The sequence below is a fragment of the Pogoniulus pusillus genome, chromosome 10, assembly GCF_015220805.1.
Source record: "Pogoniulus pusillus isolate bPogPus1 chromosome 10, bPogPus1.pri, whole genome shotgun sequence".
Lineage (NCBI taxonomy): Eukaryota > Metazoa > Chordata > Aves > Piciformes > Lybiidae > Pogoniulus > Pogoniulus pusillus.
The window spans coordinates 7,303,339-7,324,506 of NC_087273.1; the positions used below are offsets into that span (position 1 = coordinate 7,303,339).

The 21,168-nt window shown below is 52.1% G+C and overlaps 1 protein-coding gene across 3 annotated transcripts in view; it reads right to left on the bottom strand.

The window, feature by feature from the left end:
* SLC4A4 (solute carrier family 4 member 4) overlaps positions 1-21,168 on the bottom strand; it is a 227,964-nt gene that overhangs the window by 133,269 nt on the left and 73,527 nt on the right. For all 3 annotated transcript variants that reach the window (XM_064149691.1, XM_064149690.1, XM_064149689.1), the window contains exon 3: positions 10,768-10,841. In XM_064149691.1, coding sequence (XP_064005761.1) covers positions 10,768-10,841 — 74 coding nt within the window. The remainder of the gene's footprint in view (positions 1-10,767; positions 10,842-21,168) is intronic.

A 21,168-nucleotide genomic window follows, 5' to 3' on the forward strand; every position in this document is an offset into this window, starting at 1 on the left:
GGTCCCTTCCACCTCAAACCATTCTAGGAGCCTAGGATTTGGCATTCCTGATGGGCCCTCTGTGTTTGGGAGCTGCTGCTGGAGATCTGTGCAGCTGAGTGGTGCTGCTGGGCTGCAGAGCATGCGTGACGGGGATGGGAGGCAGTGTAAAGTGCACAGGGCAAGAGCTATTTTCATAAGTTCCTGGCCCCATTCATGCACAGAGCTCATCAGTCTGTTATTTGCAAAGCCCCCAGGGAGCTCAGCTGGCTATTTTGAAGTTGCTCTCAAGGAGGGACACTTTGGTCTAACAGCTTTTTAAACATCTCAGACGATTATGGTCGGACTCTCAGAACGGTTTGGGTTGGAAGGGACCTCCAAAGGTCATCTAAGCCAACCCCCTGCAGTCAGCAGGGACATCCTTCACCAGATCACGTTTCTCAGAGCCCTGTTGAGCCTGACCAGGAGTATCTCCAGGGATGGAGCCTCAACTCCCTCCCAGGGCAGCCTGTTGCAGTGTTCCAGCACTCTCGTGGTGCAGAATTTGTTCCTAATATCCAATCTCAATCTGCTCTGCTCTCATTCCAAGCCATTGCCCTCATTCTGTCCCTACAGAACACTGCAAACAGTCCCTCTGCAGCCTTCTTGTAGTCCCCTTCAGTACTGGCAGGCTGCTATTAGGTCTCCCTGGAGTCTTCTCTTCTCCAGACTGAACACCCCCAGCTCCCTCAGCCTCATCCTCACAGCAGAGGTGCTCCAGCTCCCTGATCTTCTCAAGGTGTTTCCCAACCAGGCAATTCTATGATTTGAGTAAGAAAATTCACATGCAAAACCAGAACCACTCTAAGAATCCATGAACCTCAGAGTTGTAGGATCTCAGTACCTCCAGAAGGTCAGTTAGATCTTTCCATGAAGTGACCTCTTAGCCTTTAAAAGGCTCCTACGTAACAAGTCTATAGTTAGCAGAAGAAAAGTCTCCCCAGACATCTGTCAGAAGTTGCACTTCTCAATTTCAAGCCTACACTTGCTCCCTCTCAGCCAATCATCCAGACTTGAACTGCCAGATTCCTAACAGGATTCAGAGGCTGCTCCAGTGGAGCATGGAGTTAGCACTGTGCCCCGAAGAACAGGGCAGCTCTAGAATCATGGAATCAAGCAGGTTGGAAGAGACCTCCAAGCTCAGCCAGGCCAACCTAGCACCCAGCCCTGCCCAGTCAACCAGACCATGGCACTAAGTGCCTCAGCCAGGCTTGGCTTCAACACCTCCAGGCACAGCGACTCCACCACCTCCCTGGGCAGCCCATTCCAATGCCAATCACTCTCTCTGACAACAACTTCCTCCTAACATCCAGCCTAGACCTCCCCTGGCACAACTTCACACTGTGTCCCCTTCTTCTGGTGCTGCTTGCTGGCAGAAGAGCCCAACCCCACCTGGCTACAGCCTCCCTTCAGGGAGCTGTAGACAGCAATGAGCTCTGCCCTGAGCCTCCTCTTCTGCAGGCTGCACACCCCCAGCTCCCTCAGCCTCTCCTCACAGGGCTGTGCTCCAGGCCCCTCACCAGCTTTGTTGCCCTTCTCTGGACACCTTCCAGCACCTCAACATCTCTCTTGAATTGAGGGGCCCAGAACTGGACACAGCACTCAAGGGGTGGCCTGAGCAGTGCTGAGCACAGGGGCAGAATAACCTCCCTTGTCCTACTGGCCACACTGCTCCTGATGCTGGCCAGGATGCCATTGGCTCTCTTGGCCACCTGGGCACACTGCTGCCTCATCTTCAGCTACTATCTATCAGTACCTCCAGGTCCCTTTCCTCCTGGCTGCTTTCCAGCCACTCAGTCCCCAGCCTATAGTGCTGCTTAGGGTTGTTGGAGCTCACAGAAAGTCAAGTCAGGAGTATCTACACAGGCAGAGAAAAGGAGAAAAAATGATGTGAGGTCTTCACTTGGCTCCTTGAACATCCTACAAACCCTCTTTGTTGAGAAGGAACAGACCAAGTCACTCACCTATCTATGCTGGGAAGGGGCCAGAAGATGAAACTCAAGACACAGGCTGGTGACAGATGGAAGGTGCTGCTGCATGGCAGGAAAACAGAAGCAAGCTCACAGATTCATGGAATGGCTTGGGTTGGAAGGGACAGTATCACCAAGGTTGGAAGAGACCTCACAGATCATCAAGTCCAACCCTTTACCACAGGGCTCAAGGCTAGACCATGGCACCAAGTGCCACGTCCAATCCTGCCTTGAACAGCTCCAGGGACGGTGACTCCACCACCTCCCCGGGCAGCCCATGATGACCTGAAAGCTCATCCAGTTCCAAGCCCTTGCCATGGGCAGGGACACCTCCCACTAGCCCAGGGTTGCTCAAGGCCTCGTCCAACCTGGCCTTGAACACCTCCAGAGAGGGAGCATCCACAGCCTCCCTGAGCAACCTGTGTCAGTGTCTCCCCACCCTCACTCTCAAGAACTTCTTCCTCATCTCCAGTCTCAATCTGCCCTCCTCAAGCTTTGCTGGCAGTGAATTCAGGGGTGGGCATGGTGTGAACAGAACCATGAAGGTGTCTGAGGGGTTCTCCCTGAGCTTTAGGTAAGCCACTGCCAGGCTCTGACTCACAGCCCCTTAAGCTGCTTTTCCTTCTCTCTTTCTTGGAGCCATCAGAGGTTACAGAAGCCACCAAACCTGTCCTGCTGTGATCTGATCTAATCTGGCCACCACTGCTTGGTTTGCAGGGAAAGAAGGGAAGACTCCAAATACACATAGCCCTGGGGAACAGGGCTGAGGAAAGGACTTGTGCTGGACTGCTCAGTTTTCATTCCAGGCACGGTGCCTTTGGCTTCCCTGGCATCTGCTTCAAGCACTGACAATGGCTCCTTTAAAATCATGTCCCCTTCTGGAATGCTCCCAGTGACCACCCAAAAAAAGCCCATCTTGGGGGAAAATCTTCAGCTCTTCTCCATCTTTCCATCTCCTTAATTACCAAGGCTGACTAAATGAATACTAAGCTTGGCACCATCAAGTTCACAGCTTCAGGTAGGTCTTAAACCACCACCACCCCCCCCCCCCAATATAAGCATGAGTTGTGCTGCAATGACTAAAGCATCCAAATCACAGCAGCATGGGATGGGTTGGATTGGAAGTGATCTTCAAGATCAACCAGTTTCAATGCCCTGCCATGCAGGGTGATGTAAGAGAGAGCAGTGAAGCTGGGAGAAAAGCTGTTTGAGATGATCATGGGATCCTACAATGGTTTGAGCTAGAAGAGACCTTCAAGATCATCCAGTTCCAACCTCTCTGCCATGGGCAGGGACACCTCCCACTAGCCCAGGTTGCTCATGGCCTCATGCAACCTGGCCTTGGACACCTCCAGGAAGGGAGCATCCTGGGCAACCAGTTCCAGTATCTCTAAAGTCCTGTCCTGATTCCAGAGAAGGGACCTCAAAACTGCTTTCTAGGTACCAGAGGTTGGCTGCTGCTTGAGCACAAGCAACATGAAGATGTAACCACTGGGATCTGCTGCCTAAACTCTAAAGCAATCACCATGGTCTTGGCAGAGCCTGAGGACATCACAACCAACGACTGCATGGTATAGAACATTGCCCAAAGCCTGAAGCACAAACAGCTGAAGCTGGAGAACAAACCCAAGAGCTGCAACAAGCCCAAGAGCTGAGATCTACCTAAACCACCACCTTTTGTTTCCTTGGGTTTGAACAGTGCCAGGCAGCTCCTGGGAAGTCCCGAGCACTCTGCCCTACTGCATCAGTATGGAAAGAGCCCTGCTGCAAGCAAACCTTGACTCCAAGGCTGCAGTTAAATTTAAGCACATGGAGGCCATGGTGTGCTCTGAAAGGCAGAGCAGGGGTTGGCAGAAAGCTGAGCTGCTGCCAGGAGGGCACCATGAAGAAATACAAACAACAAAGACCTCCTGATGCCTCTCCAACAGCACAATACTTCCTTCAAGGAAGTGCCCAAGCTTCCTGTGACCCTACTCAGGCCTCTTTGCACTGCTAAGGAAGTGCTCACAGTCTTGTGCACCCAGAGTGGGCTTCCTCAGTGTATTTTGTGTTACCTTGGAATTCTAGACACCCCAGAACAATTCAGGCAGGGTAAAGGTCAAATTTGGGGTTCACATCTGAAGGATGAAGAAAGGTTGCTTGGTTCCTCAGGCTCCATCCTGGACTGTCATATGCAGTACTGCTATGCCTTTAAAAAAGAGCTCTTGGGCAGAGGAAGGTTCATACAACAGGTGGGAGAAGACAATCAAACAAGCTTAGACTTGAATCCCAACTGAAATGGCCCAGGAGAGGGCCAAGCTATCATGTGTAGGTGCACAACTACACCACCAGCCTGCAGGCACACAGATGCTGGGCAGCATCCAAGGAAACTGAAACACAAAAGAAGAGAGGGCTTAAAAAGTGACCTTTGTGGAGTGGTTATCCTGAGCAGACTGAGACAGTAGTAGCTCACAGTCCTGGGCTGAAAGAGTGCCAGGGACTGGCACAGGCTGCCCAGGGAGGTAGTGGAGTCACCATATCTGGAGGTGTTCAAGAAACCTGGGGGCACAGTTTGATGGACATGGTGGTGTTGGGTTGAAGATTGAACTCAATGATCTTAGAGATCTTTTCCAACCCAAACAAGCCTGGGATTCTGTGGCTGGACTCCTGTGCACTGTCCAAGGGGATGCTCTCTCTGAATAGGGACCAGTAGCTCCAGGATGGCTCCAGTAACCAAAACTATCCGCTCAGAGAAGCTGCTCCCATCAAAGGAGCCACCTGAAGGCCACCTTTCTAGACAGCATGGCCCTCAGGTCTATCAATATCACAAGCAGGTCAGAGATGCTTGTTTCTGAACTGATGAGAGCAGAGAAAAGCTGACCTGGGTTGGAGATACCTTCCTTCAGTGCCATGGAGCTTCCACTGCCAGCATGTGCCAGTGCTAAACTTACCATCACTTCAAAGCAAGCCTTTGCCACAGGCATGCCAGCTCACAGGTTGACTCAGCTGCTCTTACACCACTTTCTCCACCTCTCCTGCCTGCACTGCCAACTCATCACTCCCTCATGGAAAGTCACCTTCTCATCCTCTGAACTCGGAGCACAGCTTTGCTCACATGGCTTGGAGGAGGCGAGCAGCAGCACCTCCTCACACAGACAACACCTTCCAAGCTAATGCTGCTTCCTCACAGCAGAAGGAAGGCATCTGCAGTGCCCATGCAATGCTGAGGGTGGCCTAGTGACAGGACAAGGGGCAGTGGTTTGAGTCTGGAGCAGGGGAGACTTGGGTTGGACATCAGGAGGAAGTTCTGCAGAATGAAGGTGAGGAAATAATGGAAGACTTTGCTCAGAGCTGTAGTCCAAGCCTCATCCCTGGAGACATTCAAGACATGATGAGGTCCTGGGCAGGCTGATCTAGCTGGAGGTGTCCCTGCTGACTGCAGGGGGGTTGGGCAAGATGACCTCTGAGGATGATCAATGCAATCTGAGAGGCTGAGGGAGCTGGGGGTGTGCAGCCTGCAGAAGAGGAGGCTCAGGGCTGACCTCACTGCTCTCTACAACTACCTGAAGGGAGGCTGTAGCCAGGTGGGGTTGGGCTCTTCTGCCAGGCAAGCAGCAACAGAAGAAGGGGACACAGCCTCAAGCTGTGCCAGGGCAGGTCCAGGCTGGATGTTAGGAGGAAGTTGTTGGCAGAGAGAGTGATTGGCATTGGAATGGGCTGCCCAGGGAGGTGGAGTTGCCATCCCTGGAGGTATTCAAGCCAAGCCTGGCAGGGGCACTTAGTGCTATGGTCTGGTTGACTGGCCTGGACGATCTTGGAGGTCTCTTCCAACATGGTTGATTCTATGATCTGTAAATGTGGCACAGAGTGCTGCTGGGAATCCAGTCTTGGCACACCCAGAGAGCCTTGCACCAAGCCAATGTCTGAAAAGTGACACCAGTGACCAGAAGTTCTGAGCAAAGCACTTCACGAAGGACTCACATCACAGAACTCACAACCCTTGCTCTGACCCCTGCATTAATCCACACACACACAAACTGCTGCAGGCTTTTCCTTAGGGTTGGACCACTTCCACAGAACCTCAGTTGGGTTGGGAAAGCCTCCAAGATCACCCAGTCCAATCATCAACCCAACACCACCACAGCCATCAAAGCATGGCCCCAGGTGCCATGGCCATGCTTCTTTTGAACACCTTCAGGGATAGGGACTCTACCACCTTCCAGGGCAGCCTCTTCCAATCCCTGACCACTCTTGAGGCAAATAAATTTTTCCTCATCTCCCAGCTAACCTTCCCCTGGCACAATTTCATGCCAACCCTCTCCTTCCATCACCAGAGACTAGGGAGAAGACTCTGCAGTAAGGTCACCCCATTGGACTTTCTCTTTTAAGAACACATTTCAGTACCCTTCAAAGCATCCTGAGGAATTAAAGCTGGAGAGAAGCTCAGCTGAAATCTGTCACATAGATACTTCAAAGCTGAGAAGACCCAAACCACTCATTCCTGTGTGACCTTACTGTGTGGGGCCACCTTTAGATCCTAATCTGTGCTTGCCAGCCCAAAGCTGTGGCAGGAAGAAAAGAGCAAGAAGTTTCCTTATTTGTCATTTTTCATCCTTTGAGAGCTGGACTGTCATAGGCAGTACTGCTATGCCTTTAAAAAGAGCTCTTGGGCAGAGGAAGGTTCATTTGGGCTCCTTTTTCTTTCACAAGCAAAGTCCAACTCAGCTTCAGCACAGCAAAACACAGCCAACCTCTCTCCCTCTCTGCATGAAAAGGAAAGAGAGGATATTAATGAAGCACACTCTGTGCTGAGCCCTTCACCTGATTCATTTTTAAACCATATTTATTTCAGAAGCAATTAGAAACTCTAGCTGATAGGAACCAGGGCTTGTGGTTGTGCCTGAAAGTGGAGAAGGTCTGCCTGCAGCCACTCAGCAAAAACTGAGGGTGGGGAGGAGTGAGGAGGGAAATAAAAGATAAACAAATGGGCAAACACAGCTCATTTCTCCTTCCTTCTGCCTGCTGTTAATAAAGATTTTCACAGCTCTTTTTACCCTTTCAGCCTCTCTCCTCATTGACCCATCCAGTGATTATCTTAAGGCTTATGGCATCACTCGGCCGGGGCGAGATACAAGAGGGTCAAGAATAGAAAGCAAGCAGGAGGAAAAGTGTGAGCAGCAAGCAGGCAGCTAGAGTGAGGAAAAAAAAAAAACCCACACAACACAAACCAAACTGCACTAAGTTGTTCCAAAAGCCCTGCAGTAAATCTCATCACGGGAACAGGAGCCATGGAAAAGTTTCCACTGGAGCAGCATTTTTTTCCCTTAGTTCACTCCTACAAGAGTGCTGCCTAGGAGATAACTCTCCAGACCTTGAGTTTGGAAGCTGTGTGAAGCCCAGGATAACACCACCTGCCACAAGCACTGGTCCCCATCTCCCAGCAGAGGCAGGCAGGGTGCTGCAGGCAGAGCTGTCAGAGTGGGAATCAGGCATCCTCCAACCCGGCATGAGGTCAGGGCAGCAAGCAGCCCGGGGGAAGTTCTGCTTAAAGAGCCAAGAATACCTTATCTCAAAGGATAAGGTGGAGCTTTACTTTTCCCCTCTTGCAAAATTGGTTATTAAGTAATCTGTTTATGTCACATACCAGCACTCCTAGCAGTGGCATAGCAGCAAGATGGCATTACCTTCAAGGAAAGGAACGTGCAGTGCTGAGAAAGGATGGGGAAGGGTTTCAGGCAGAGGGGGTTCAGCTCGGGGCACTGCCTCTTCCTGATTCCCACACACCCTCCCCAGCAAGCTGGCAGCTTCACTCCTCCTCTCCTTCCACCCTCTCTGAACCAGCCCCAGGAAGGTCCCTCACCTCAAGTCACTTCTGGGCAGTATCAGTATCACAGAATGGGAAGAGCTGGAAGGGACCTCTGGAGATCATCCAGCACAAGCCCCCTGCCAAGGCAGGGGCACCCAGAGGTCACACAGGAACACAGCCAGGTAGCTTTGGAATGTCTTCAGATATGGAGACTCCACCACCTCTCTGGGCAGCCTGCTCCAGGGCTACAGCACCCTTACATTATAGAAGCTCCTCCTCATGTTCAGATGGAACTTCTGATGGTCAAATTCGTGCCTGTTGCTCCTTGTCCTGTCACTTGGCACAAAGCCTGGTCCCACCCTCCTGCCACCCCACCTTGAAGTATTGATCAGCATTGATAAGATCCCCTAAGGCTGCTCTTTTCCACCTAAAAAAGCCCAAAATCTCTCAGTCTTTCCTTATCAGAGATGTTCTGACTCTCTCACCACCCTTGCTGCCCTCTGCCCCAGCCCAGGGATGGCTGCAAAGCAGCTCCTCATAGTTACCATGCCCTGAATGAATCGAGGGAGCCCCTCTCTGATAAGGGCAGAGGAAGGTGAGCTGGAACCAAGCAGTTCCCCTCTGTCCCCAGCTGCTGTCACACGAACAAAGCAAAGCTGCACATGGCAGCCTGGGACCAGACTCAGGTGTCCTCTTGGAGAAGCATTCAGCCCTCTCTGGAGGCAGGCCAAGGGGACATACTTCACTCAGGTGTGTGTGGTTTCTGCTCACATCACATTTACTCAGCAAGGCCAGGACCCACAGCAGCTCCAGGCTGATGTCTCAACATCCTACTGACCAGAAAAGCTCGTTTGTACACCTCCCACCTCCTTCAAAAGCAAAGCCCTTCCCCTCCTTCCCCTATCCCCCCCACCCCAGCCTTACCCAACCAAATGAGTGGGTGACAACCCAGCTCAGAGCTCTTATCTCCATCTCAGACACAACAGCAGCTCACCAACAAAATGCCACCACCTCATTTCCTCCCTTCTTCCAGGAGGTGCCAAGAGAAGGGTGCTCAGAAAGGACAACTTGAACCTTCACCTGCCTGAAACCAAACCAACAGCAAGCAACAAAAGCAGCCTCGTTTCTAAGGGCAGTGTCTCCCACCCTCTCCTGCAAACTCCTTCCCAAGCCCCACTGCCCAAGCACTGCACTCTCAGCTTTGCTTCTGCTGCCATTTCTTTTTTAACTCCCCTGCAAGTTTAGTGAAATTCAGAGCAGCTTTAAAGAGCCTTCTTGAGGAATTTGATCCACTTTGACTTGGACTCCAGAGGTCACCTCCAACTACTACCATTCTGTGACTGAGAGGCACAAAAAACAAGTGGGAGAGAAATGGAAAGAAGATGCAAGAGAGGCAAACAAGTTCAGGACACTTAGGTTATCTCCTCACAGAATGGTTTGGGGTGGAAAAGTCCTGCTAGATCACTCAGTCCAACCAGCAACCCAACACCACCATGCCCATCAAACCCTGGCCCCAAGTGCCATGGCCACACCTCCAGCAACAGGGACTCCACCACCTCCCTGGGCAGCCTGTTCCAGACCCTAATCACTCTTGCAGCAAAGAAATTTTGTCTGATCTCCAACTTAACCCTCCCCTGGCACAATTTCAGGCCTTTGCCTCTCCTTCTATCACTTGAGACTCAGGAGAAGAGACCAACCCTCAGCTCACTGCAGGTGAAGTCTCAGCAGAGCAGAGTCAAGGGGTAGAATCCCCTCTCCTGCCCACACTCCTCTGGCTGCAGCCCAGCACACAGCTGCCTGCTGGGCTGCATGAGGGCACTGCTGGCTCCTGGGGAGCTTCTCAGCAACCAACACCCCCAAGTCTCTTTCTCAGGGCTGCTCTCAACCCACTCTGCACCCAGCCTGGACTGCAGCATGACTGCTGTGTGCACTGCACCCAGGGCAGTGAAAGCCCAAAGGTCTGAACGGGCCCAGATCCATCTTTGGGGGAGAGGATTTGCCTTCCCCCTGTGCTCAATCCTTTATGGGTGGCAACAGCACAGCTGTAACTCAACACCATGCCCAGCAAGCCATGGGCATTTGCTTGCAGATAAGGAAATGGGACTAAAATGATAACCTCAGCCAGCACAGAGAGGTGAAACGTGAAATGCTTCCCTCCTTTCCCTTCTAGGTAGAGCATGTCCCTCTCCTCCTTTCTTCCTGCTCCCCCCACACTTTTACCAAGCCCCCAGCCAACTGCTCCCTCATCAACCCAAGAGGATTTGCAGCAAATAATTCATTCCTATCAGCTGAATACTTTGCTTTTTTTTCCCCACAAACAAACCTTCAACTAAACTCCTTGAAATTCCTTCTTCCCCACCCCCACTCCCCCCACCTTTGGGATTTCACAACATTTGCAGTTAGGAAATGTAAAACCCCAAACCAACCAATTCCAAAAGGAGCTGAATCTTTTCCTCGACGTGGAGGAAACTGCTCTGAAAAAGTTCTTCCAGGGAAGAACAAAACAACCAAGAGATAAACTTCTCTTTATGCCTCCTAAGCTCAGCAACCCCCAAACCAACAACAACAACCAAAACCAACCCAGGCAAACAGCCACTTAGCTGCTTTATGTCCACCCCAATGAATCCTGCCTGGATTCCTCAGATCCCTTTCTCCATCTGTGACACCTGCCCACCTTTCCCAGCACGCCAGGCACAAACTAGGGCAAGAAAAACCCAACAAGCCCCCAATATTTCACAACCACTGTGCAAAAGCACAGCAAAGGAGACTTTGTGGGAGGTGGGAACATAACAACACCCACTCCTGGGCTGGGAAAAAGAACTAAAAGAGGATTTCTTTTAAAAGTCAGTTTTATCCTGATGGAGCTTATCAGGGTTTCCAATCCATTTGAGGATTAATTACTGGACAGAACCAAGTTGCCCCCTTTTTTTTCCTCTGCTCTGGTGGCAAACAGGCTGCTGAAGGCTGCCTTCCTCCCCAGCAGCTCTTTCTTACCTTCCACTTCTTCTTCATCACACACATGTTTAAGGAAGGAAGCCCCTCTATCCAGCACTGCCTCGTCCTCCATCCTATAGTAATAGAAAAGAAAAAAGGAATGCTCAGACTTCTCCTGCAGTGAGCTGTTGGAACCAGCCCAGGTTCTGGGCAGGTTAACTTGCAAGCTGTTGTTCATGGTCCTGTGGGTACTCCTGTCCTCCTTCCAGTGCTTGCTGTTCCTTCATAGAGCTTCTTTCAAGTGGTGTTTGGTTGAAGCTGGCCTGACAGAGCTGGAGCTCTAACCTTGAGAGGACATCAGTGGTGACAGGTGTGAGAAATGTAATCCCAGCTACAAGGCTTTGGGGCTTTTTCCTGCTTCTTGTTCAGGGTGTTTTGGAGGCTTCTCCTCCTTTTTCCTTCCTTTTTTCCTCTCAAAAGTGGATCTACAGACACACAGGCAAGCTTGGGGTTGTCTATGACCAGCCAGGAGCTCGTGGAATCCCAGTTTCCAGTTGTCCCAAAAGACCACAGGCTGCAGAAGCGCGTCCAGGAGCGAGCTTGCACATTACACACAGACACACAGCTGAATGCACAGGGGGGGACCAGCCTCCAGCCAGCCCCTTAATACCAGCAAAGCACCCTTGTCTGCTGGGAGGCAAGCTGTGTGTCACATGGTGGCCTTACAGAAAGCTGCCACACGGGGATTATCCCCACAGACCCAGCTCCAGTCAGCCAGACCATCACAGCCCTCATTTATCTGTGTCACCCATTCATTCATTCAGCCAGTTGGAGATGGCTTTTAGGAGTCGCCTTTTTTTCCTCCTCCCCTCCTCTCTCCACCTCTGATCTGTTTCTCTGCCTGAGAAGAGAACCCTAATTTCATGCCTCTGCTGCTGCTGCTGCTGCTGCCACCCAGACCTCACGCTGCTGGGTTTCACCTACAAAACAAGACCCTGCTCACTTTCCAAGGGGCCAGCTGCAAACTCCCTTTTGACAAGCAAGTACACAACAGTGATAAAACTACAAAGAAAACACAACTGCTTGGATTAAATCATCTCCTGTTGTAACACTTGGAGGCTTAGAATATGCTTGCTGCTCACTGCTGGACACTCACAGTGGAAGTTTCCTGCCTGCAGCCCAAGCTGGTACCTGCTCTCCTACCAATGGCCAAAAAAAGAGGTCAAACCCCAGTAATAAATAATAAACCATGTAAGTTTTCCTTCAACTGGGCCAACACCAATATCTTTCCCTTCAATCTCCCAGGTGGAATAGGGATAAACTCAGTAGAGAAGGAGCCAAAGCCTTCAGAACTTCCTCGCATCCATGCCTCACCACTTCTTGATCCCATAGAATCCTTCAAACACAGTAGCAGCAACTGCTTCTTCACCGAGTTTTTTAAGGGCAGATTCAAATTCTGGGCAGGATAAAAGCTGAATGGATTAAATCCAAGGAATCAAGAGTCACAGGATCTCTGCCTTGCATGGCAATCCCTAGCTGAACATAAAACACCACCAGAAAAAGGCAGAAGTGCAGGAAGCAGCAGGAAGGTGAAGCCCAGCAGCCACTCTCCCACCTTTGCCAAGTGTTCCTCCACCTCAAGCACCTTCCTTGGCTTCATCCTTGGCTCTTAACCTGCAGCTAAGATGAAAAGGGGGGGTGTGGAACCAGAGCAAAGCAACCCAGGTCAGATTCCAACCCAAACAGAAACACACTTTTTTTTTCACTTGCCTTATTGGGGGACAGCAAAGAACACAGCACCATACCCCAAAATCAACAGGAGCATCAGGGCAGGCTTGGGTAGAACCAACCTAATTCTTTATTTGACTTCTACACTCCTCCCCTACCAAAGCAGCACAGTAGCTGTTTGCTATAAACACAACTGCAAACATCTGGAACAGATGGGGCTGGATTTGCAGCCCAAACACAGCCCACAGGCGCTTTACTGCTCTGTCAGGGCTCTTCTGACAGCTTCACACACAACAGTGCCCTGCCCTGGGTGCCCCCAAAGCCAGGCTCCTCGGTGTGTGCAGCCACACTTACTCTTCCTGCAGCCAACACCACTTCCAGCTTCTCCACACCATCAGCACCAGCCCAAAGCTGCAGCCAGTACGAATCACAGAATGCCAGGGGCTGGAAGGGACCTCGAAAGATCATCTGGTCCAGCCCCCCCTACCAGAGCAGGATCACTTAGAGCAGATCACACAGCAACACATCCAGATGGTTCTTGAATACCTCCACAGGAGGAGACTCCACAATCAAGGCCTCAAGGTAAAGGTGACAGGCAGAAAAAGAGGGGAAAGGAGGCAGCAGCTTCCACCACCTGCAAGGAACAGAGTGCTGAAAATTCACCAGAGCCACCCACCTAGTGAAGTGTCTGCTCCAGCTGCCCACCACAGCAGGGCATCCTCCCAGCATCGCCCTGCCCGCTGCTGAGCATCCAAAGCAGGGAGGGACCCCAGGCTTTCCCCTCCACCCCCCCTCCCCACCCCTCCAGCAGCACCTTCCCTGCCTTGGCTCAGTTTGTCACGTTCAGCAGCTGTGCTGTGGAGCTGCAGAGGGCTGGGGAAGTGCTTACGACACATTGCCAGGCTGCTGCTTCCCTGACACACGCACAGAGCGGATCCCAAGGAGCTGGGGAGGGGAAGGGGGGGGGGGGGGGGGGGCGGTTTAAAGGGCCAGGAATAGAGCCTCGGTTGCCTTGGCACTGTGCCCCACCACTAATCCCGAGGAGTTTTAGTGATTAGACTCCCAGAGCACCACCTCCCTTGACTTGGTCTTTTCTGCCCTTCTCAGATTACTGCAAGGATTTCTTCAGGCCAAAAAGTCGAGCAAGAAAAACATCCCTTTATGAATTTGCACTGGGGGGGGGTATGGGGGGGGAGGAAATACTTCAGCCCTTGGGATTTTTCTCTAATAAGGTTGGGCCAGATGATGCTTGGAGTCCCTTCCCAACGTGGCCTTCTGTGGTTCTGTGGAGTGGTGAGGAGCAGCTGAGGGAGCTGGGGGTGTTGAGTCTGGAGAAGAGGAGGCTGAGGGGTGACCTCATTGCTCTCTACAGCTCCCTGAAAGGAGGCTGCAGTGAGGTGAGGGTTGGTCTGGTCAACCAAGCAACAAATGACAGGACAAGAGGAAAGGGCCTCAAGTTGTGCCGAGGTTCAGATTGGGTATTAGGAGTCAGGAGCTGGCCTCAATGATCCTTGTGGATCCCTTCCACCTGAAGATATTCCATGACTCCATCCTATGATTTTTGATTAGATGACATGAGGTACCACAACCAGAGCCCCAGGCAGCCTGCTCCAGCACAGCACACAGCCCAAAGCTGAGTGCAGCAAGGGCAAGACCAATCTGACACTGGCAGGGGTGGTGGATGTGCCACCGGAGAGAAAAGTCTGCATGGAAGAAGGGATGAAAGTGGAGGCAATGAAGCAGCAGAAAGCAGAGCAGCGGAGGAGGGAGGGCTGCGGTTGGCAGGAGATGGAGTGCTGCCACCACCCGGCCACCCAACCCCTGGCACCCGGCAGTGCCACCGCTTCCAGAGCTTCCTAACTGGTGGCCAGAGAGGAGGACGACTGATGACCGGTGTCCATAAAGCAGAAGGGCTGATGTGGCCACATCTGCAGTGAGCAAACACCTGATGCCCGTGGGGAGCAAGAAAACAGAGCTTGCATTTGCTGCTGCTGCAGCTGCTGGGGTTTCATAGTGCTGCCCCAGGAGTCTTCTGCAGTTCTGGGCCTCTCAATTCAAGAGAGATGTTGAGGTGCTGGAGCATGTCCAGAGAAGGGCAACAAAGCTGGTGAGGGGCCTGGAACACAAACCTTTTGAGGAGAGGCTGAGGGAGCTGGGGGTGTGCAGCCTGCAGAAGAGGAGGCTCAGGGGTGATCTTATTACTGTCTACAACTACCTGAAGGGAGGCTGTAGCCAGGTGGGGGGTGGCCTCTTCTCCCAGGCAACCAGCAATAGAACAAGGGGACACAGTCTCAAGTTGTGCCAGGGGAGGTCTAGGCTGGATGTTAGGAGGAAGTTCTTCACAGAGAGAGTGATTGGCATTGGAATGGGCTGCCCAGGGAGGTGGTGGAGTCACTGTGCCTGGAGGTGTTGAAGCAAAGCCTGGCTGAGGCACTTAGTGCCATTTGGTTAGGGCTGGGTGCTAGGTTGGACTAGATGATCTTGGAGGTCTCTTCCAACCTGGTTGATTCTATGATCACAGCTTGCAAAAAGACATGAGATGAGTCACAAGGTACAAGGCTCCATGCAAGGACTAAGAGACCTGCACTCAGGACAAGCAAGCTGGTGTTCAGCATCCTTCACAGGACTGAGACATGTCCTTCATCACCAACCCTGCTTGTGACAAGCATCATTCAGCCTTCCATAGATGGAACAAGGCAACTGTCAACTAGACCTGGAAGCTCACACGGGTAGGATGCACAGCACTTGGACCTGAGTAGAGAGAAAAGCCACCAAAGGCTTCCCTGTTGGTGACATCTGATCACTAAGCCACTCAAGTTACAGCTTCACAAACTGGGTTGGAAGGAACCTTCAAAAGGTAATCTTGTCCAAGCCCCCTGCAGTTTGCAGGGACACCTCCAACTACAGCAGGCTGCCCAGGGTTACATCGAGTCTGATCTCAAATGTCTCCAGGGCTGGAGCCTCAACCAAAGCCCAGGGCAATCTGCTCCACTATTTCCCCACCCTCATTGTGCAGAACTTCCTCTTGATGTCCATCCCAAATCTCCCCTGCTCCAGTTTCTAACCATTGCCCCTCATCCTATCCCCACAGACCCTTCTAAACAGTCCCTCCCCATAACCCCCTTCAGACATTGAAATGCAGCTCTAAGGTGTCCCTGGAGCCTTCTCTACTCCAGGCTGAACAGCCCCAATTCTCTCAGCCTGTTCCCAAAGGACAGGGGCTCCTATGAAGTCAGATGCCACATGTGCATGCCCCTCCCAAAGTCAAGAAGCTGAACAGGCTCCTTCAGTCAAGGGGCTGCAGAGTGACAGAGGTGACATTGTCTCTTTCCTCTGCAACCTGTGATGCATTCAGACATTGCCATAGCAGTGGCCAAGTAAACAGGAAACTGGGAAGGAGCCTTAGGTCCCAGTTGATGCTCTCACAGCCTGTAAGCAAAGGCTTGAATAAACAGCCCCAAGATGACCAGTTCCTTTTAGGGGCTCGATGTGTTTTGCTCTTCTCACATCTGGGCTCTGTCACACAAGGAGGAAGAGCTCCTGACCACACTCTGCACGCTCTGCTTGATGCACTTTCAGAACCCGGTGCCAAATTGATCTTGGATGCCTTTCCCCCTGTCAGCTGGAAAGCAGCATTTATTTCCATGCTTCCTCAGCAAAAGGTTGTACTCAGCAGAGGCAGGGGAGGGCAGGAGCCTTTGCTTTCTGCCCAGAGAACTTGCACCATAATGCTCCTAAATCCCCAGCTTCTCTTAAAACAACTCTGGATAATCAACAGGGAATTAATACCCGAGATGCCTGCTTTGCAGGATGCCACAGAGCAGATGCAGACTCAGCTCAGCTCATCCCTCTCCTGCAGGCTTCTTCTCTGAACGATTTCCTCTCCCCAGAGCAACACCAATCACCTCCTGGACTGAAGCATGAGACAGCTACAAATGCTACAAGATCAAACCTGGAAGAGCAGGCAAGGTGCTAAAGCTCCCTGTTTTCTTTCCTGACAGTGCATCCACAGCCTGGCAGCAGCTTTGACTTTTTGGTTGGGTTGGGTTGTGCTGGGGCTTTCTGCAGCATCAACTCCTCTTTTCCAGCCTCAGTGATCCACCAGAACACACTGGACCACGATGAACATGACACAGTTGCTGTAGTGAAATGAGGAGAAGGCAAAAATAGTCAGGAAGCTTTGCAAGTTTATCATCTTGCTACCAACCTAGTGGCAACTGCAGGCTCTGGAGTGCTCCTCCTTAAAGTCAAAGGTTTGCTGCTGCTGGCTCCTGTCTCTCAGGCATGGCAGTGGCATCAGACTTCCATTTATTGACACTGAAGGATGCTTGTTGAAGGTGGTCTGGGGTAAGGGTGGCCCAAAGAGGGGCAGGGAGAAAGGGTGGCCCAAAGAGGGGCAGGGAGAAAGGGTGGCCCAAAGAGGGGCAGGGAGAAAGGGTGGCCCAAAGAGGGGCAGGGAGAAAGGGTGGCCCAAAGAGGGGCAGGGAGAAAGGGTGGCCCAAAGAGGGGGCAGGGAGAAAGGGTGGCCCAAAGAGGGGCAGGGAGAAAGGGTGGCCCAAAGAGGGGCAGGGAGAAAGGGTGGCCCAAAGAGGGGCAGGGAGAAAGGGTGGCCCAAAGAGGGGCAGGGAGAAAGGGTGGCCCAAAGAGGGGCAGGGAGAAAGGGTGGCCCAAAGAGGGGCAGGGAGAAAGGGTGGCCCAAAGAGGGGCAGGGAGAAAGGGTGGCCCAAAGAGGGGCAGGGAGAAAGGGTGGCCCAAAGAGGGGCAGGGAGAAAGGGTGGCCCAAAGAGGGGCAGGGAGAAAGGGTGGCCCAAAGAGGGGCAGGGAGAAAGGGTGGCCCAAAGAGGGGCAGGGAGAAAGGGTGGCCCAAAGAGGGGCAGGGAGAAAGGGTGGCCCAAAGAGGGGCAGGGAGAAAGGGTGGCCCAAAGAGGGGCAGGGAGAAAGGGTGGCCCAAAGAGGGGCAGGGAGAAAGGGTGGCCCAAAGAGGGGCAGGGAGAAAGGGGGGCAGGGAGAAAGGGTGGCCCAAAGAGGGGCAGGGAGAAAGGGTGGCCCAAAGAGGGGCAGGGAGAAAGGGTGGCCCAAAGAGGGGCAGGGAGAAAGGGTGGCCCAAAGAGGGCAGGGGGCAAGGATAGGCCTCTCAACAGCCCACACAAATCACTGAGGTTACACCACCTGCTTTCCTCTTCTTCAGGGATCACCACCACATCCCATTACAGGATTTAAATCCAAGTCTCAGCTCTCCACTTTGAGCACTGAGAATTCTGAAGGTTTATCCCAGGAGAAGGTTAGGAGAGCACCTTCCAAACCATTCTATGAATGAAAACCTTGCCCTGGATTCAGGGTTGGAAGGGATCTTGAAGATCATCCACAGCTCCAACCCCCTGGACACCTCTGGCTAGCCCAGGTTGCTCAAGGTCTCATCCAAGCTGGCCTTGAACACCTCCAGAGAGAGGACATCCACAGCCTCCCTGTGCAACCTCTTCCAGTGCCTCCCCACCCTCACTGTCACCAATTTCTCCCTCATCTCCAGCCTCAATCTGCCTTTCTCCAGCTTACAAACTAAGATTAAGTGCTATCATTTGGACTGCAGTTCCAATCTGACAACTTCAGGAGAACTCTCCAGCCTGGATATGTTCCCAAAAGTAACTACCTAGGGAAAATAATGAGGAGTGAATGCCAGTGGAGCTTTTCTGCTGCACAAACAAGAAGGTAGCATCATCCAAAGAAGAGGGAAAGAGGAGGCAGGATCTTGGCATTGGCACCTGGCGAGGTGTAGCAGCTGAAGCCATTGTTTGATGATGTTTAGATTGCCACCATAAAGTGACACAGCTCTAGAAAACTGTTAACAGGGGTTTGGTTTTATTTCCCTCTCTTAAAGGCAACCATGGAGCTGGAACTGCAGAGCTGCCAGCATGGAGAAGTCCACACTTGATTCAAGCTCGATTGCAGCAGCAGAGTGAAGTAGAGGGGAACCTCCACAGACGAGCAGCCAGCTCCTAACACCTTCCACACTGACTGAGAGATGCATAGAATGGGTTTGGCTTGCAAGGGACCTGAAAGACCATCCAGTTCTAACCCCCTGCCATGGGCAGGGACACCTCCCACCAGCCCAGGGTGCTCAAGGTCTCATCCAACCCGGCCTTGAACACCTCCAGGGAGGGGGCATCCACAGCCTCCCTGGGCAGCCTGTGCCAGTGTCTCCCCATGCTCACTGTCAGGAATTTCTTCCTCACCTCCAGTCTCAGTCTGCCCTTCTCAAGCTTCTACTCATTCCTTCCCATCCTATCACTCCCAGCCCTTGTCAAAAGTCCCTTCTCAACCTTCTTGTAGGCACCCTTCAGGCACTGGAAGGCCACTATAAGGTTCCCCCTCAGATCTTTTGGCTGGAAAAGCCTTCTAAATCATTGACTCTAACCTTCAACCCAGCACCACCACAGCCACTAAACCTTGTCCCCCAGTGCCATGGCCACATCCTTCTTGAACACCTCCAGGGATAGGGACTCCTCCACCTCCCTGGGCAGCCTCTTCCAATCCCTGACCACTCTTGCAGCAAAGAAATTGTTCCCCATCTCCAACCTAAACCTCCCCTGGCACAATTTCAGGCCATTGCCTCTCCTTCCAGCACCTGAGACTAGGAAGCATCCAACCCCAGACATGGTTTTCTCTGCAGTTGGTGGCTTCTTATTTATCCACCACTGAGCCACATCTACACAGCTTCTAAACCCCTCAAGGGGTGACTCCACCAGCTCCCTGGGCAGTCTGTTCCAATGCCTGACACCTGTTTCATGTAGCTAGGAGCCAGGAGAGCAGAGAGAGACACTCTGGAGGGAATTCAAGACTGCACTTACGTAGGAGCTTCAGGAGATGTGGAAGTCAACAGGAAGGAGTGAAGTGGGGCTGCAGATGTTATGAAGCTATCTGTTTGAGGCCAACATAAACCAGACACCTTTGTAGCTTCATCTGCTCCAAAGCCATGAAATATAAATCACAAAAAGCCTTTTCTCCACAGGCAGAATGGTGTCAGGTTTGAAAGCCACACTCAGCAGTGGATTTTTCCTTAAATATATATATATAAAAGTCATTGTTTCAAGACAGCCTCCAAGATCTGACTGAGGTTGGGCTTGGGAGTTCTTTTTGCTGTTTATCACCCTGACAATGTCATGTCCTGCAGAATTTTGGGGACAGTTTTATGCCTTATAGAATCATAGAATAGAAATATGGAATTGTAAGTCAGGGTTGGAAGGGACCACAAGGAGCAGCCAGTTCCAAGCCCCCTGCCATGCCCAGGGACACCCTACCCTAGAGCAGGCTGCACACAGCCTCAGCCAGCCTGGCCTTAAACACCTCCAGCCATGGGGCCTCAACCACCTCCCTGGGCAACCCCTGCCAGCCTCTCACCACTCTCATGCTCAACAACTTCTTCCTCACCTCCACTCTGACTCTCCCCACCTCCAGCTTTGCTCCATTCCCCCTAGTCCTGGCACTGCCTGAGAGTCTAAAAAGTCCCTCCCCAGCTTTTTCGTAGCCCCCTTCAGATCCTGGAAGGCCACAAGAAGGTCACCTGGGAGCCTCCTCTGCTCCAGCCTGCACAGCCCCAACTCTTTCAGTCTGTGCTCACAGCAGAGCTGCTGCAGCCCTCTGAGCATCCTCATGGCCCTGCTCTGGACACACTCCAGCATCTCCACATCCCTCTTGTAATGGGGGCACCAAAACTGCATGCAGTACTCCAGGTGGGGTCTCAGCAGAGCAGAGTAGAAGGGGAGAACAGAATGACAGAATCAACCAAGTTGGAAGAGACATGAAACTCATCCATCCCAACCTAGCACCCAGCCCTGCCCAATCAACCAGACCATGGCACTAAGTGCCTCATCCAGGCTTTGCTTCAACACCTCCAGGGATGGTGAACAAAAGGAGGGCACATCCTTTATGGGATGTGGAAGGAAAGAGTGAAAGAGGATAAGGAAAAGGCTAAAGTACCTAACACATTCTTTGCCTCACTCTTTGATCATAAGACCAGTTGTTCTCCTGGCACCCAGCACTCTGAGCTGGCTGACAGGGAGCAGAATACAGCCCACCAGAACAATCCAAGAGGAAGTGTTTAGCAACCTGCTGCACACCTTAAACACACATGTCTGTGGCACCAGAGGGATCATGCTAAGGGAGATGGCAAAAGTGTTTACCAAGCCATTTTCCATCACTTTTTAGCAGCCAAACTGAGCAACTTCTCACTGCTCTGTTTCACACAGCCCTTAATTTGGGGACCCAGTTTTGCATGCTAATGGAGGGAGGGATAGGGGGAAGGGAAAGAGCAGAGCTCAATTTGGGCATGGAAAGGTTCTTAAAATATTCTCTACTTGCTTCACAATGTGCTGGGGAAAATCAAAAGTCAGCAAAGGAAGGGATGTTCCCTCTGTGCTTGGCACTGCTGAGGTCTCACCTTGATTGTTTGGGTCAGTTTCGTGCCACTCACTCCAAGAAGGATGTTGAGAGGCTGGAGTGGGTCCAGAGAAGGGCAATGAAGCTTGGGAAGGATCTGGAGAACAAGGCTGGGGAGGAGCAGCTAAGGGAGCTGGGGTGGTTTAGCCTGGAGAAGAGAAGGCTGAGGGGAGAGCTCATTGCTCTCTACAGCTCCCTGAGAGGAGGCTGCAGTGAGGTGGGGGTTGGACTCTTCTCCCTTGTATGAGGTGTTAATAGGAGGGGCAATGGCCTGAAATTGTTCCAGGGGAGGGTTAGGTT